General features: G+C 38.8%; 1 protein-coding gene across 4 annotated transcripts in view; it reads left to right on the forward strand.

Annotated features, from left to right (window-relative positions):
* LOC137070479 (disks large homolog 4) overlaps positions 1-17,942 on the forward strand; it is a 255,651-nt gene extending 237,709 nt beyond the window's left edge. For all 4 annotated transcript variants that reach the window (XM_067437665.1, XM_067437664.1, XM_067437662.1 and 1 more), the window contains 7 exons: positions 2,839-2,869; positions 2,999-3,046; positions 5,554-5,655; positions 6,750-6,922; positions 8,460-8,572; positions 8,695-8,786; positions 11,577-17,942. In XM_067437665.1, the coding sequence (XP_067293766.1) occupies positions 2,839-2,869; positions 2,999-3,046; positions 5,554-5,655; positions 6,750-6,922; positions 8,460-8,572; positions 8,695-8,786; positions 11,577-11,683 (666 nt within the window). In that variant the 3' untranslated portion in view covers positions 11,684-17,942. The remainder of the gene's footprint in view (positions 1-2,838; positions 2,870-2,998; positions 3,047-5,553; positions 5,656-6,749; positions 6,923-8,459; positions 8,573-8,694; positions 8,787-11,576) is intronic.
* Positions 17,943-18,629: the final 687 nt, after the last annotated feature.

Here is an 18,629-nt window from a genome sequence, read left to right on the forward strand (position 1 = left end):
CAGATTGTATATTAATGAAATAAAAGACCACTTACAAGGTTACATAAAGAGAGTAAACTTTCATGTTACTTTGTAATAATGTCAAATTAAGTTTTATTTTAAAGTACGTTTTCAAACACTGTTTTAATAATCTGTTGTCATGCTTTCAAAGAAGTGCACTTATTGTGTTGTGTTGACTAACATAAAGCACATATAAAGTACTTTATATTAGTTCTTTAAAAGTAGATTATATTTTTTACTGTAGTTTGTTAATCAGTATTACATTTAAAGTTTACACATTTAAAATTTACTAAACTGCAACTATATCACTACAAATGTGTAATTACAAACAGATTAAATACATGACATCAAAGTTTAAATAGGAAAAGAATTACATTAAAGTATTTTATGTTTTCATTTAAAAATGCTTGCCATTCGACAGTACACATTAAGTATATTTCATAAGACAACATAAATTACGAAATGACATATAAAGATGCAATCAAGTGGGTCAAAAAAGTCCTCTAAAGTTCAACTAATTGCAGTAAAAAACCCTCATCCTTCCCTTGTGTCATTTCGAACCGAAACTTGTTTTTAAAAATTGAGTGTTCATCGGAGTGGTCCAGGCCATAGTACTTTTGTCACATTTGAACCACGAATACACACACAAAAAATAATTGGAAAAAACTAAAATACATTTCATCTAATGCAATTATGGGCCCTATCATACATCCGGCACAATGTGACACCATGCAAGAGTTTTTTGCTAGTTTCAGCCCGACTCAGATCTTATTTTCACGTTCAGTGCCACGTTGTTTGAATAAAAAATGCACTCGCGTCTATCTGTTCACCCATGGACTAATGTTCAGAAAACCAGGTGTGTTCAGGAGCATTGTTGGCCTGTTGCTATTTTGAGGAACTGAAAACGACTGCACCACTGACCAACAAACCTGCTCTAAAGACAATAGAGTGCCGAAGTCATGACGTCACTTTGTAGGCCAACCCGGAAGTTAGCGGCGCATGGGTTCCCGCGATCAAAAGCCTATGCATTTTCCCCATAGACTTTTGGACAATCACAAAAAATAAGATCTGTGTTCAACAAAGAGTTATGACCCTTACACGTTTTGTCTATCAAGATAATCTTTACAAGTGAATCCAAAATGTATACCGTTTGAAGCCTAAATAAAGCCGTCAGATATAAAATGCTAACGGTAAGCTATAAACGGACTACAGCACACAGTCGCAGATCTACGTCATCTTCAAGCTTCCTCAAACTTTATTTAAAAACACGTTTGCTCATTATGATCTGCGCTCTGTATGAACACTTATCCACTTCTTCATGAGAAATATTGCCCATTCGTTTATATAAACCTTAATATTATTTTCTTTGTGCTTAAGATTAGGCTATTATGACTCATCATCGTGCCCCAAATAGACTTTAAAGATTATCTTTCCCTGTATTATGTTTGCTAATTCCCCAGAAAAAAAAACATGTTTTTACCACCTCAGAAGCACTAACGACGTAAGCTATAACTTAGCCGTATCAATTTACAATCGTATGTAATTTTCCTTAGATGATTGATCATAATCGAGGAGAGAACCACTATAAATCTAGACATGTAACGTTAATACATGTTAGAACATCTCGGGACAAAACAAAACACTACAGTCTCTCCACAGAAATGGAGAACTGGTAATCGGTTACCTAGCACATATTTCTGTGTACAACAATATTTAGAAACACTACAACTTGAAAGGACTAAATATATAACTTTATGTATATTAACTGAAAGGTAAACTTCTAAGAACGTGAGGCTGAAACGCGGGCTAGTTTTTATTTTTATTAAACATTTACTTACAGAATTCAAAAGTGAATGAAACGCGGACTGGTGAGATCTCCTGTTTGTCACGATGACGTCTAAAGTCCCGGCCAAAGGATGTAGTCCCTTTTAGCAACTTGTTAGCAACCACCGTTTTTAAGACACAATAAAGTTTAAAAAAAAATCACAAGCAGGTTAGAACTAGTGTGTTTTATGTCATAGATCAAAACGTGAAAATATTTAGAGGCTTTGTTAACCACAGACCTTATTTCAGGCGATTTAGCAAAAACCCATAGTCTTTGGAGCGAGGGAACCAGAAGTGCTAAAATGCTAACTCACTTCCACGTTTTGGCCTACAAAGTGACGTCATGACTTCGGCACTCTATAGTGCAGTATTTTTATTTTATTTTAAAAGGTGCGTTAGTAACATGAGCCTATAGGCAGTTCACAACGCGCATACACTCGGATTATTACACACAGAGATGCGCAGCAGCACACAAACATTTTTAAATATTAAAGATAAAAAGACTCCTCTCTGGGGAAGCGTTCAGTCTTTCCATTCACAAATTCAGCCATGTAAATAGTGAATCCGCCATGGCCCGAACACAACTGGCTTTTAAAGGGAATGGGAGATAAGACTGATTGGGTTATTGCACGTTACGCCCAAAACACACCCATGACTCATTAAGAGATTAGGTACAACCCTTTTAGACCTTTTTTTCCGATGTTAAAGTAGGATTTCGGACATGCCCTAAGTGCACTTGCGCTGTATGCCTCAGACCATGCGCTCAGATCTTTAAAATAAGGCCCTACATGTCTGAAAACATTACATTCAGTTCACACTTAAGTATATTGTTTCCGTAAAAAAGTACACTTTTTAAAAGTATGCTAAATTGTAGTTCTTCTTGAGTGCTCATCTCATTAATATGATTATGCCAGGACAAATTATGCAATAACTGAATGTTTACATCTAAACTGGTGTAGGAAACAGTCTAATACAATTTGATAAGCATTGTGCTTTTTATTTGCCTTTTGACAGGACCGAAGTCGAGACAGTACAGGATCACAGGGTGAGTTACAACCTTCTTTTCCCTCATAGACAGCACAGTACAGCCCAGAATACAGATATAGAGGTTCATGTTTTGCTGTTGAATGTATTGCAAACAGAAACTAATGTATGTGTATTTGTTTTCTCTCAGGAAGGGAAGAGGCTGTACGGAGTTACGAGACAGTTGCACAAGTGGAAGGTTGGCTAACTCAACTGAGACATTTATACGTTGGCTCTGATACAAACCCCAGTGAGATACAGTCTACGCAGGCAGCATTAAATCTAAATTACATACAAACTTCATACTGTATGTGACTCAAACTACATGTATAGACAGCAACCACACAAATAGCACTCCCCTTGTAAAGTGCACTGGACTAACGCTGAATATTATTGATGTGATCAGATATTTCTAGATCTTGTCATAGATACTTTTCAGCAGTGGTGTCAAGTATTTGAGTAGATGTGATTAGTTACTGTACTTAAGTATCTTTTTTGGCTACTCTGTACTTTGAGTATCAGCAACTTTTAGTCTCTACTTGACTACATTTTTGATTATGTACTCCAGTACATTTGTAATGAGTAATGCAATTACTCATTACATTTTGCATGGCACCAAACTTTTTCTGCAGCAATTTCTGCAACAAAAGAAGCGATATCGCCATCGACAGGACATTAAAGGTACTATATCTTGTGCGTTTTGCTCTTACAAAACTTGTAAACAACGAATGTGAGTGCTTTAGAAGGTAGTTGTGAATTGCAGGTGTTTCATATACTAGATGAGGACGTGCTGCGTTCACACCATGTCGTAATAGACTTTAGTCAGGTTAGACGTCATATCCAATATAACACAGATGAAAATGAGGCTGTGAGGGAAAGAAGTACAGTCTTTATAATGGCATGCACTGTATAAAGGTCCTAGTTTCCACAATATTTTAAATTGTTTTTGTGTACTAAAATAGTTTTTTCAGAAAGACGTTTCATACTCTGAACAATCAGTAGGCTGTTAAACCACAGTACACACTGCAGCACTATACATACTGCTTTTCTTACCTAGTATTTTTGTCTTGTTTCTAGTCCATACATCTAGAAATTCTTAAAACAAGAAATATTTACTAGACAAGCTAAAGTAATTGTCTTGTTTTGGGGAAAAATAACTCAAACTTAAGAGAGTTTTTGCTTAAAATAGGCTAAATAATCTGCCAATGGGGTAAGCAAAATAACCGTAATTCAAACAGAAAACAAGATTATTTATTTTACCCCATTGTCAGATTATTTTGCTTATTTTAAGCAAAAACTCTCTTAAATATTTTTTTCCCAAAATAAGACAATTTTACTTGTCTAGTAAATATTTCCTAATGTAAGAATTTTTATATATTTTGACTAGAAACAAGACAAAAATACAAATAATATTTTTTCCCCCAGTGCAATCCATTAAACACACTGTATCCCTCTCGTCTCGTTTTCAGTCATATCAAAAATTAAATATGGGTCTACCCCTTACTAAGGCCTATTACCATAATTACGAGATGACAAGCTGGAGCCCTCAAAAAATTATAAGCCAACTGAGACTTTTCATTTTTTGAGTCCGTAGACATTTAAGAGGCTGTTTGTGTCGATTTTAGAACATTTCTTGTCATTCATTGGCATGTCTTGTTCAGGGATAGTGCTTCTTTGAGCCTATATTCAGAACAATACTTAAAGGGATAGTTCACCCAAAATTTAAAATTAAAATTTTCATTTTTGGGTGAACAATCCCTTTAAGAACTGTTAAAATCAGATACTCTAAGACTTTTGCTCAAGTCATTAGAATTGGTGACTTGTAACTTGTAATAGAGTAATTTTCACTGTAAGGTATCTCCACTTTTACTTAAAGGGTTAGTTAATCGAAAAATGACACACCCTCGTGTCATTCCAAACCCGTAAAACCCAGAACATAAATGAAGATCTGTTTGATGAAATCTGAGCTTTCCGTCCCTTCATTGACAGATACGCAACTACCACTTTGACGCATCAAAAGTTCATAAAGAGATTGTAAAACTAATCCATATGAATTGAGCGGTTTAGTCAACATTTTCTGACGAAACTCGATCGCTTTATATGATAAACAGATTGAAGTTAGGCTTTTATTCACTTATAAACACTGATTAGTGAACATAAACAGAAGCTCAACTGATCCTGCTTGACAAACAAGAACAAACCTTTTGCCGAAGCACAAATGTGATGCGTAACACGAGAAAGAACCTCATTGGTTCTTGGATGAACTATCCCTTTAAGCCCTGGTTTTCAGGTACTCTTTACACTTGCTTTTCAGTACTGAAAAATAATATATTTTTTAAAAACTTGTCAGGCTTATCTAACTGTCAACTATCAGGGCCATTGCTAAAGAGGAGAAAGGTGGTGACAATTCCCCCGCGATTTTAACCGAGGGTGACCCTCCTGAAAAGCTTACTTAATTGTGATTTGAAACTGATGTAAAATTGATGGGCCTGTGCTGCACTTCTATGGATGTTTTGCAAAATTAAGTATTTTCTAAGCTTCATTTTGCTGCCTACAGTTTTTGTATGAGGAGCACACTAGGGTCACTAAGGTTGGGAACTGAGTTTTTTAGCTTATGTCATTGTTCTTTCTCCTCACTTCCATTTTTGCTTTGTCTACTAGTGTATGTATTCGTAGAGTCTCTGTCTCATCTCTCATCCTGTTTAGTGCACTACGCGAGGCCGATCATTATTCTTGGCCCGGTGAAGGACAGAGTGAATGACGACCTGCTGTCGGAGTTCCCTGACAAGTTTGGCTCTTGCGTCCCTCGTAAGTATTCCTCAACTCTGCTGTCACGCTCAGATGCATGTAGCTCACAAAAGTGCCAAGAGCATTCTCAAGAATAGTCTGATTTGGATAAGACAATTTCCGTCTTAAAAAGTAATTCTAATATGATGATTTGGTGCTCAACAAGCATTTATTATTAATATTATTATTATTATTATTATTATCAAAAACACTCACATTTTTGTGGAAACCATGATACAGTTTTCAGGATTCTTTGATGAATATCTTCTGTAACTTGATCAATTTAAAGGCACTATATGTAAGATTTTTAGATTAAAATATCCAAAAAATCTGGATCTTGTTGACTTGTGTACTTACATCATCCCAAATGTTTCCTAGAATGTTTAAATCCAGAGAAATAGGGGACATGACCTGTGTCTGTGCATCGCCTATCAATGACATCATACATTTACATTTATGCATTTAGCAGACGCTTTTATCCAAAGCGACTTACTTTCTTTTACGAACTCAGGAGTACAGGAAGCAATCCGTCAAGAAGAGGCAAAAAAAATGCAAAAAGTGCCCCAAATACCAAGATTTGTATACTGCTCAGAGTAGCAAAAACCAGAAAAGAGAAATAGAGGACTTTTTTTTTTTTTATGTAAGATTAAGTGCTCATGGAAGAGATTAGTTTTTACCTGTCTTTTGAATGAAGCGAGTGATTCTGTCATGCGTATGGAGGACGGAAGATTGTTCTACCAACCAGGAACAATGAAAGAAAAAGTCTTGGCGAGAGATTTCATGCCTCTCTGTGATGGGACCACAAGCCTTCGCTCATTTGCAAGCCTTCGCTCACATGGAAAACAACCCGCGGGAAAACCGCAGACTTGGCAACACAGTGCAGTTGAGTTCTGTTGACATTTGACAACTAATGTTATGCGTAGCTCCGTTGCTCTGATTGGTTGTAGGTCTATCCAATTGGGGTCTTTCCTGGTTCGGTTGAAACACGCCCCATAATTACAGCCCAATGGAGCAGTAGCAGACTCATATTCTGACTAGAATTGAGTATGACCACGTCAGGCTAGTAAACAGCCATTTTTATTCATACTTATGAGATTGTCATCACTCTTTCTCAGATACGACACGACCGAAGCGGGAGTATGAGGTGGATGGGCGGGACTACCATTTTGTGTCATCGCGGGAACAGATGGAGAAAGACATTCAGAACCATCGTTTCATTGAGGCGGGCCAGTACAACAGCCACCTGTACGGAACCAGCGTTCAGAGCGTCCGAGAGGTGGCAGAACAGGTCAGATCTGAGTTTTGGGCAAAACCAGGGCTTCACATTAACTTTTGTTCTGTCACTGTAGCTAATGGTTTTCTAAAGTTACTAGCCACTCAGCACTCACTTTTGACATCAATATCATGGAGAAAAACTGCCATATAGAAATATAACAATATCTAATCATTTGGCAGCAGGTATATTAGGCTGCTGTCACTTTAAGACCTGATGCAAGGATCCGTTATACATCTTCTTTCTCAACTGTTTACGTTCACTTAAAACATAAATTGTTATGTTTATGTGAATACTCGCCAAGACCAGCATTTTGACATTATTTTGTGTGTATTTGACTGTTTAAGCGCAATAAGCAGCAAAAAAAAAAAAAATTTAGTACAGAGAGGCGGCTTTATGTGGTGCAATCTGGATGTTTGAGCACAAAATCTGCAGGAATGAGTAAAATTGTGTGTAATACACGCAATCCCACGCTAGAATTCAAGCCCTGTAAAGCAAACGATATTCATTCGCCGCAAATGACACAAGTGAGTAAAGGGAGGCGGGTTTGTCTGTCGGACAAACAGAGAGAGAAAGAGCAGCTGGTATTGTGTCTATTTTGAGGAAAATGAGTCCGTATTTTCCGGACTATAAGTCGCACTTTTTTTCATAGTTTGGCTGGTCCTGCGACTTATAGTCAGGTGTGACTTATATATCAAATTTAATTCATACTGACTGACAAGAATAAACATATAACCGCGAGAGGGCGCTCTATGCTGCTCCTGTAGCCTACCCCAGAAAAAAACAACTGAAAACAGAAAAAAACTCAGAAAGACTGAACTCAAACAAAATGCCCCCATAAAGAAAATCTTATTCTGCAAATTACAAATTGCATGTAGTAAAATATGCAGCCGAGAACGATTCACACAGCGTTCATCTCGTGCGGCTGAGCCTCTCCCAGCAGAGAGTTCAAGCATCTGTGGACTCGTTCCTTCAGCTCTGGCCATCTTGCTTACAGTCCAACATTAGCTTTCTTTGTTTTCTTCATTACAGTTAAAGTAACCTCTGCTTTTCGCCAGTCCCTCAAGTTTCTCACTCACTTCAAACTTTCTTTCTTCTCCTCAGTTTTGCAGAGTGTGTGTGTGCGGCTCCCGATCTGCTTCTGCCCTAATGCGACTTATAGTCCAGTGCGACTTGTGTTTTTTTCCTCTTAATGACGCATTTTTTGACTGATGCGACTTATACTCCGGAGCGACTTATAGTCCGGAAAATACGGTATTAGAAGCGTTTCAGATATTTCAGTATCGATATCGAAAAATCTATATTTTTGACATTTGCACTTAGTTTATTATTCCAGACGCCTTTTTAAAAGAATCGAACTGAACAATGCATATATTATATAAATATAAAATTCAACCTGCCGAAGTGGTTAGTAGGAGTGACTGAGTGACACTCCACTGCTGAAATACACACGCATTTGGGGGGTGTTAATGTCAAGCCCTGGACAAAACAAACTTGTGTATAATTTTTGCAAATCTTAATATGTGTGTGTATGTTGTGTGTTTGTGAGCAGCAGGGAAAGCACTGTATTCTGGATGTGTCCGCAAATGCAGTTCGTAGGCTACAGGCTGCACAGCTTCACCCAATCGCCATCTTCGTACGGCCCAAATCACTGGAGAACGTCCTGTACGTAACTGAAAACAACTACACAAATACTTTGTCAATCATCTCAAAATTGAGCCTATGTATGTTTAGCTGTAAATTTAGCTGAAACTGACAACTGATGGGGTCTGTGCTGTATTATCCAGAGAGATCAACACACGTTTAACTGAGGAACAAGCCAGGAAAGGTATGGACCGCGCTATTAAACTGGAGCAAGATTTCCTGGAGTGCTTCTCTGGTGAGTTTCATGCAACGCCCTTTAGTGTCCTGGAAGAAAACACATTTACTAATTACTAGGCCACACTAAAGGCCAGATTTACTTGTATGAATGTATGTTTTTACACACGATTTACACAGAAAGGAGTTTTCATTGTGTTTTAATAATGAGGCTCATTGAATATATATCTGTTTGCCTTTTATTTTGTTGGTCATAGCCATGTTTCCTGTTTTAGGTCATGTGATTTCCTGTTCGCCTCATATGTTCCTGCCATGTGGTTGCTTAGTTTGTGGTTTATTGGTTTATTGTCTTGTCAGGTGACTATCAGTTCTTTCTACTCATTGGTTCATTGTTTGGTGGTTTAGCTGTAGCAATTTTCGACTGAAGGCAAATGCGAAAGTCCAGCATATTGAAGATAATCCATAAAAATCAAAACAAAACGGTGAAAAACTAAACTTTGATAAACATAACATGACCATAAACTTGACTTGACTTGACCTCAACTGACCGGACTTGACCTAGTCTCAGCCTCAGACACCCTGAGGCCAAACTCCCCTGTGGAAGAAGAATGCCATTGTGTTTACAACTGTGCACTTACTAACTAAACGCTGGAATTTTTTTGGCGACTCTGTGTTGCAAGTTAAAGCCGGGTGCACACTGTGCGATTTTGGCCACGATTTGGCCGTCTGAGACAAATTTAGCAAATCCTAAAAGATTCCTCTGATCCTAGGCTAAAATCTGACGTCTTTGGTCGTTAGTTTGACATGTTCACCGGCAGCCGATTAATGAGCGCTGCGATCAAATTTTACCTCAGACGAAATTCTGCCAGTGTCAGAAGATTTGGCACACAATCCTGCAGTATGACTTCTCCTACGACGACAGTCAAATATCTCCATTTTTCAAGACAAACTATGACCAAAACGAGTGCTAAAGATTTCTTTGTAGCCAGCATTTCAGCCCCGCGTGTAATGCAGCTCACCATCAACAAACGCCTCATTCATTGATGATATAAAACTCTGGGTGAGTTTTCTTGCACGCGTCCGTTTTTAGCGCGTCTTCACTATCGTGCAGTCTGACATTAATGTCAACTGAGATCTTAGTGTGACATGGCGATCATGTTCGTACAGTCTGACAAGGGACATTCGCAAAGGATTTTGAAAAATCGCACAGTGTGCAGGACCCATAACTTAGACAACGCTCTTGAATGAATAATTCATAGATGCTTATTACAGGGACATCGACTTTACATTTCCACACCTCTAAACAGGACGCAGAACAAAATGATCTGTGATTGGTTGTTACATGTCATTCAGACGGCCTCTGGGAGGACCTTAGCCAATTAAAGCTGCGATTGAGACCTCACCTGATTTGACATGTTTTGACCTCACCTGACTTGACTTCACCTGACTTGACCTCACATGATTTGACATGACCTGACCACAACTGACTTGACCTAACCTGATTTGACATGACTTGACCTCACCTGATCTCAACTGACTTGACCTCACCTGACTTGACTTGACCTCACCTGACCTTAACTGACTTGACCTCGAGGTGACTTAACTTGACCTCATCTGACTTGACCGACAGCAGGTTACAACAACAAAGCTAGACAAGGCACAATGTAAACTTGAGGGCTATATTTACACAAGGACTAATGAAATAATACACACCTGAAAGTAAGCAAAACAATGAACCAATGAGAAGAAAGAACTGATAGTGACCTGACAAGACTATCAACCAATCAGAACATGAACTAAGAAACCACATGGCATGAACACATGAGGGGAACCTGGAATCACATGACCTGAAACATGAAACATGGCTATGACCAATTACATAATAAAGGACATGGAAACATCAATGTAAACGTAACAAACTGCTTAAAGGACAACTCTGTTGAAAAATGTACCTAGGGGTAATTAACACATGGTTACCGAGTAGATCATTCTCTGGGATGCGTTTTCCTGAAAATCGAAAGTAAAGAGTTTTATCTTTAAAAACAAATTAGCTTATAGCGCTCGTCTATGGGGCACAGAGTAGTGAAATTAAATCGCTAGTTAATACCACTAACAAGGCTCAAAATAGCCTCACACTAACACGGTAGCATAATGAGGGTCCCTACATGCAAACCGAAGCATTGAGAACTTTGTAAGAGTACAGTTTAATAAGAAGATACTTTATAAAGACACGTATACAGACAGCAGCCATCTTGGAAAACAGTCTCGACTCGTCGAGCCACGAACGCTGTGCTAAGTGATGAAATGTGACTTGGTATCTCATATGGTCCGTTGTTTCCAGAAGAAAGCACTGAACGCAGCAGAGAAAATAAATACATTTAAAAAAAAAAAATCCATGTAATTAGATATCACAAACTTAATTCCTATCGACCAGCTCACTTAGCGCAGCGTTCGTGGCTTGACTCGTCGAGACTGTTTTCCAAGATGGCTGCTGTCTGTATACGCGTAATGCACTGTCTTTATAAAGTATCTTCTTATTAAACTGTTTGTACTCTTACAAAGTTCTCAATGCTTCGGTTTGCATGTAGGGACCCTCATCATGCTACCGTGTTAGTGTGAGGCTATTTTGAGCCTTGTTAGTGGTATTACCTAGCGATTTTATTTCACTTACCCTATGCCCCATAGACAAGCGCTATAAGCTAATCTGTTTTTAAAGATAAAACTCTACATTCGATTTTCAGGAAAACGCATCCCAGAGAACGATGTACTCTGTAACCGTGTTAATTACCCCTAGGGTCATTTCACACCGGAGTTGTCCTTTAACTGATGCATTGTTCTGTCTGCATCGCAGCGATCGTGGAGGGCGACAGCTTCGAGGAGGTTTATCACAAGGTGAAAACTGTGATCGAGGAGCAGTCAGGGCCTTATATCTGGATTCCCACCAGGGAGCGTCTGTGAGAGTCCATCCAGAGCCAAACCACCTCGCCCAGTCACCATTCGGCCTGCCTGCCCTGGACCGCGGAGCTCCGACTCGTAGAGTTCATGAGAAACAGACAGAGACAGAGAGAGAGAGGGAGAGATGGGAAGAGTGAAAGGCAGGGAGAAGTCACAGAGACACCAGGAAATGATGGAGTGGAACAGCACAGGAGCTGCCCACACCACATCTGCCTCTCTTTTCCTCCTTTCCCTAGCTTTGTAACTTCCTGTTTCTGCTTTTAACTTCCTTTCTCTGTCTTTCTCTCAGTCCTTCTCGGTTTCTTTCTGGCTTTCTCTCTGAATTACGTCCTCTAACACAGGACCGGTGAGCCGTTTTTACTCTGTCACGAACTGGGATGCTACAAAGAAATTTTGTATATTGTCAGATTCCCTCTCGCTCTCTCCCAACACGACAGGAAGCGGAGAGAGATGAGCGACCGCCTTGGCTTTTACTGGAATGAGACTTTCAAGAGCTGTTCCTGATTAAAGGAGCTCGTTTTACAATACTAAAGGTGAATCGAACTGAATTATGAAAGTATATTTATCAGTATCAATAATGCGCTGAAATCTTCAATATCAAAGATATTACAACTACTCAGAGACTGACGTTCTTCACCCACAGTTATCAGCATCAAGGGCGTTTAATTCCTTTTACGAATTTGAAGTGCTTGTTGTGTGCTTCCTGAGATCCAGGAAGCTCAGAGTGGGCCTCAGCCCTTCGAATGTTCCCCTTAAATCGTTTGCAGCTAGTTCATCATCACATTGAATGGAGAAGAAGAAAAAAAGGAGCGACGCAGACCGTGACTCTCATTCTGCACATCATAGAAAGCCACATGCTTGATATTCCGGAGTCTGTTTTCTTTGGTTTTCTTGCGCTTACATGTAAACATGCACATTTAGACACATGCATTGCTAACATGGATTTTGTAACATTTGCCGCCTTCTATCTGGATCTTCTTGCAATAGCCTGTTTGATGTTTTCCTCTGAGCTGAAATTCATTTGCTCGGTCGGATTATTTCCCCGAGCGCCACAGCTCTCAAACACAAAGACTCCAGGCTGCTCTTTAATGTGCAATATCGGGCTCTTCCTTAATCTTCTCATAATGTAACGAATTTTAGCCATTCTTGGATCTTGAAGTCATCGTCCAATTATCAAACGGCGTCATTTTTACATGCCTGTTGGATTTCGGTTTGGTTTAGATCGCACTTGTGCTGAAAGGCTACGTTCACACCACAGGACGAGTTCTGCCTTTTTCCTCAAATCCGCTTTTTGTGTGTGAGGTTGACCTTTTAAATCTGGCCCAAATCAGACACCGGTCACCGCTCCTGAAACCTGATGAATACCTTGACATTTTTATGCATTTTTTAAATCATATAATATCGTTTTTGTTTATGTAGCCAGTGGCTGTCCTCTGTCTTTTTCACAGCAAAGGTCAATCAAGCGTTTTATGACAAATGTCAAGTTAACCCCTTAACTGTCACACCCCTTTTTAAGAATAGACGTGAAAATGCGCTGTCCAAACTCAAATGGTTGTAGTTTGGTCTTGTTTTGAAGAATACAGTCAGCAGATTATTGCTGAAATGAAAGCACTTCAAAAAGTAATTTTTACCCTAAAATTACTATAAAAAGTTTTGTGAAGTTGATGGGCTCTATCATACGCCAGGTGCACCGCAAAGTGTTTTTTGATACTTTCAGCCAGGCGCAGTTCTCATTTCACGTCCAGCACCAGGTTATTTAAAAAGCACATGCACTCGTGCCCATCTGTTCGCCCATGGTCTGAAACCAGGTGTGTTCAGGAGCATTGTTGGTGCGTTGCTATTTTGAGAACTTAAAACGACTGCACCATTGACCAACAAAAAACTGGTCTAAAGTCAATAGCTTAAGTAAATTTTTTCTGTTATTTAAAGAACATGTTGGTAATATGCGTCTATACGCGGGTGCACAACGCGCTTATTACACACACAGAGACACGCAGCAGCACATAAACATTTTTAAATATGAACAATTTAAAGATTCAAATGTCAAAGATTATTATTGTCTACTTGTTTGCTGTAATGAATAGCAAGCAGGCGTCATTGGATGAGCAGATCCATTTTCTCGCTAACTGGAGCGGTCAGTCTTTCCGCTCGCAAATTCCGCCATGGCGCGAGCACAACTGACTTTTAAAGGGAATGGGAGATGAGACTCTGGTTGGTTTATTGCACGTTACGCCCAAAACACACCCATGACTCATTAAGACATTAGGGACAACCCTTTTAGACCATACGTTGACCGCTTTTTCAGTCGTTAAAGTAGCAAAAGTGGATTCGGACCAAATCATGTGCTCAGATCATTAAAATAGTGTCACAAAAAATCAAAGGTGTCACAAAAAAATCAAAGTTCCTTTGAGAATTTGTTTAGGTGCTGTACCAAAAATAGCCATCAGGCGTCAACCACATTCCATTGAATTTTTAAAAAAAAATGCATTTCTCCTGTAACAAATGAATACATTTCTGTCCATCACAAAATATGCAATATGCACAAATATGTGATGTTAATTCCATCACAAAATATGCAAGCTTGAGACTTGGACCTTTCTGACGATGTGAGTTTTTTAAAGATTAGAAAAGATTTTGATTAATAAATTATATACATTTTGAAATATGAAACCTGACACCACCCACTATGGGAGGAGTCTGCTTAAATAATTTAAAGTAGCATTTCCATGGTAATGCAATGTCCTATTAACTTTGAGTTTGCATAGTTCGAATGATACCTAATTTATGAGGATTACTAAAATATGTGATATGAAAATGACAGTTAAGGGGTTAAATTGTTGTAAACTAACCTGATTATACACACACCAGGAGGTCAAGGTTTGGCTGGTAAACATGGTCCACACTGGTAGGTGCTGTAATTACACTATTTTCTGAGCATCCTTCTCCTTTAAAAGCCAATCCAAAGCAGTAGCTTATTTTGATGAAATATAACTTAAACATATATATGTACATTTTAAACATTCTATCATATTTTGTTAGCTGAATAGTCCTTAGCTTTGGGACTGCATGTACTGTCATCAGAAAATCATCACAATCTCAAATATATTTTATTTTTTGGTGAATTGTTGGCTAATTCCACAGACTGTAAAAAAATATGGACGTAGTGTCCGTGACATCACCCATAGGATTCTGATAAGCCGTTCTGAAGCTTAAAGTAGGGGCGAGCTGGGTGTTGCCATCTTGTGAGCAAGGCATCGCGTGTCACTCCCGGATAACAGAAAATGGGCAAAAAGCATAGACGGTAAAAGAAATGGACAGAGCGTCCCCATTGACTTCAACGGCGGAAAGTGAGGCCAATCAGAGGCACTCACTTCCTGATGGCAGAGCGAACTGCACAAGCTCAGACTGAGCTTGAGGACGTAGATGTGACGTGAGCCTCCTGTCTGACAGCTGTAGGTCTTCTAGTAGTTGTGGAAAGTAAATCTGAATCACGTTGTTTAAATGTTTTGTCCCGCTGCTTTTGGCTCACTATCGGCTTCTCCCCATTCTTCCCCCTTGACTTTATCAGACTTTATGTCTCCACGTCCCCCCGAATGTCTCATATACAGTTAAAGATTGCTTCTGAGCGTCTCCTCCTGTCTATACGGTAATTTCTCTACTGTGCGACAGAGTCGCGTTGGTTATGACGCAATCGTTAGCCTATTTTTACAAAAACGGCTTCTACGGGGCGATAGTGTAAGATACAAGGTAATGGAGCCTTTTATGCATTGTCGTGTTTCTTTAGAAATAAACAATGGACAAATGGATGTAACGTTATTCACTGTCAAAGTGAATGAATGGGAGTCAATGGGATGCTAACAGCAGGTGATGGCTTGGTTAGCAGTGGCCGCCCCTATGGGTAGAACGCTTTCCGAGTGCTAGATTACCCCCTTGGCAAAAAGGCGGATGTGGGCGGAGCTTAGGTGACGCAATGACTATAGACGGCAGATAAATGGCTATCCACCTGTAACCACGCCCTTAATTATGCAGAACTTTAAGGCTTTCTATAACGTACCCCCCTCACAGTTGTCATAAAGGGCAAAATTAGCCGTATAGGCCAAAACCACAATTTGTACCAGGCTGTAAACATGTTTTTTTCTGCTGTAAAGTTGAGAATTTTAACATGGGGCTCAATGAGATTCTGCTCCTTCTGGAGCCTGCCTCTAGTGGCCAGTCGAGGAATTGCAGTTTACATTACTTCCGTATTGGCTTCAAGAGAGATCGCGGGAGGTTGCCGCTTGGCTAATTCGCATGATCCCATTTTCAAACAATCTGCCCACGTGATGCCGCACTGATTGTTGGGTTTAGGGGTGGACCTTTACGCTTATTTTTAACTCTTTCCTCGCCAGTGTTTTTTTTTTTTTTTTAAGTTGCCAGCCACTGCCTACATTTTTGATAATTTTTACAAAAATGTCACTGTCCCCATAATATTATGTTCTATGAATATCTAACATGCAATATATCAAAAGACACTCTGCTTTTATTCTAGCCACATGCATTTTTTGATCAACACTTGAATGTGGGCAATTTTCATAAACAAAGCAATTTCATGATTCAGAGCAATGATCAAAACACAGATTAGTTTGAGTCCATCAACACCCCAAAGCTTCACAGTCATAGCTCGACCTGGGTGACATTTCATTCAGTAACATAAGGCAGTTTTTATATGCCGTTTCATGTTTATGATCGCGTTATTTTACATCCTTACATATGACATGGCTTGTTATCATGTGTTTTGATCAGGAGATTCAGTACTCTTTCAGAAAATGTGGAATATCGCCCCCTCTACCATATAACAGAGAAAACACGGAAAGCCGGAAAATTCCATCAATGGCGGGGAAACATTATCTGAATTCATACGAAATCGCCACCTTGTAAAACAGTTGTTCTCATGACATCGGGCTGGAAAGTCAGCATCATCGACAAGATGTGATTTTTCTGTGACTTCAGTCACATGATGTTTATGGCTCAGGTGATTGGCTCATTTTTTACGTTTGCCCCAATCAGCTGCAATGTGAACGTAGCCTTAATGGCCATTCATCAGCCCATCCATAAACTCTCTGTACACACACACACACACACTATCAGGAAAATGGTGTATTGTTCAATCTTTTTAATGCTGTATCAGATTATAATTAACTCTCGTAATCGAACCAACGAGGCTACTTTGATGCATCTCAATGGCCGGTCAGTGGACGTCATCGCACCAGTTAATTGGTGGGTCGATTATGTTGTGAAGAGGAGCGGGTCTTAATGATGCCAGGGTTTTATTGGAATACGATCATGGGTTCATTATGTTTGATGAGATAAATTAATGCTGTAATGCCAGGGAATAATCAGCTTAGTTGGCCAAATTTAACAGACTAAAGCCTGCCTCCAACTAATTGCCCTTCTCGCTCATTTGTGAACAGTTTTACCCATAATTCTGAGAGGGCTGACAAAGCGCCCACTTCCACCCTGGCCGACATGAGAATGGCAGAATGATAAATTGTCTTTTTTACCCTTTTGTGCCGTGACAGCGATGCGGTAAAAATCGATACGGTGCTTTGAGCTCAGAGGGCATCATATTCAAGGTCTAAAGTTAGGACGAGAACCGCGAGCGTCCAGAACACAGTCCAGTGGTTTGCATGGGATTTCATTAAACCAATGCCATGAACTTTACCATCGTGATTCATGGAAACGTTTTTGTCGGTGATAAGATAAAGTGACACACATTTGCACTTATTAAAGGAAAGATTTGATCAGACATGATGAACGATAGAAAACAGAGCAATCTGGAGGCTTGTTTACTTTCACTTGTTTTCTTTTGACCTTTTTTGCGTTTGAATTTCGATATTTAAGTGTGTTTGGAGTGCAGTGACAGTTTCTTTCTTGCCGGTATTTTTATTTATAGATTTTATATGATGGTTTATTTCATTGTTTACTGCTTTGTTTACATGGGGGTTTTGTGTGAAGACTGAGACGCTTTTGCTGTGCTTTCCAAAGTGGAGCTGCACACAATCAAATGTGAAACCTGGAAGTTAAATTCAACTTTACTGTGAAATTTCAAAAAATATTTTTAAAAACATTTGCACGCATTATACATACCACATACTGATACTTTTCTAAACTTAGCCCGTACATAAATTTCCCAAATCATATTATTAGCCACATAACTTATAAAAAATGAGAACGTATATTGCTGTCTGAATGAGCTGCACAAAACACACACAGACACACAACACACACACACAACACAATGTATTACCAAGAGAAATATATGAATTCACTCTTACTATAATGAATTATGAGTTGAATTTATTAATTTATTTGAAAGAATCAAATGTATTTTATTGATTTGTATTTGCCATATTCTAATTATCCTGAACAGATTGAACATATTGCTTTTATTTTAAAAAAGAATATTATGAAAATACAACAATGCCATCTGATGCAAAAGTATATTTAAATGATTTATCTTAAAAGAGAGATTTACCAATGAAAGTATTGAATTATAAAAGATGTTTCATTTCAGTGAGATGCTTGTTGTAAATTAGCTACGAAAATAATAAAACTAATTATGTTAACAAGTGTCCTGTAGAAGTTTTTTATTGCTATGGAGTGGATGGAAATAAAGCTGTCGTTATATACACACACATGCTTTTTAGCAGTATGCACTTTTTTTTTTTAATAAATAGCCCTCCAGCATGTTTAATTGTGAATGTCAATCAAATATATATATTTTTTTGCTTTTTTTTAATCCAAATTTATGTTGAAATATTTGAACATATTTGGCATGAAACGGTAGGTTTTTGTTGTTGTTGTTTTGTTTTTATTGGGAAGTATATCTGAGTGAAATTGTGTAGTTACTCCAAGCGATCCCATTGGTTCAGATTGCTTTTAATAGGTGCCCTTAGCGCCTGATTACAAT

The sequence above is a fragment of the Pseudorasbora parva genome, chromosome 3 (assembly GCF_024679245.1).
Source record: "Pseudorasbora parva isolate DD20220531a chromosome 3, ASM2467924v1, whole genome shotgun sequence".
Taxonomy (NCBI): domain Eukaryota; kingdom Metazoa; phylum Chordata; class Actinopteri; order Cypriniformes; family Gobionidae; genus Pseudorasbora; species Pseudorasbora parva.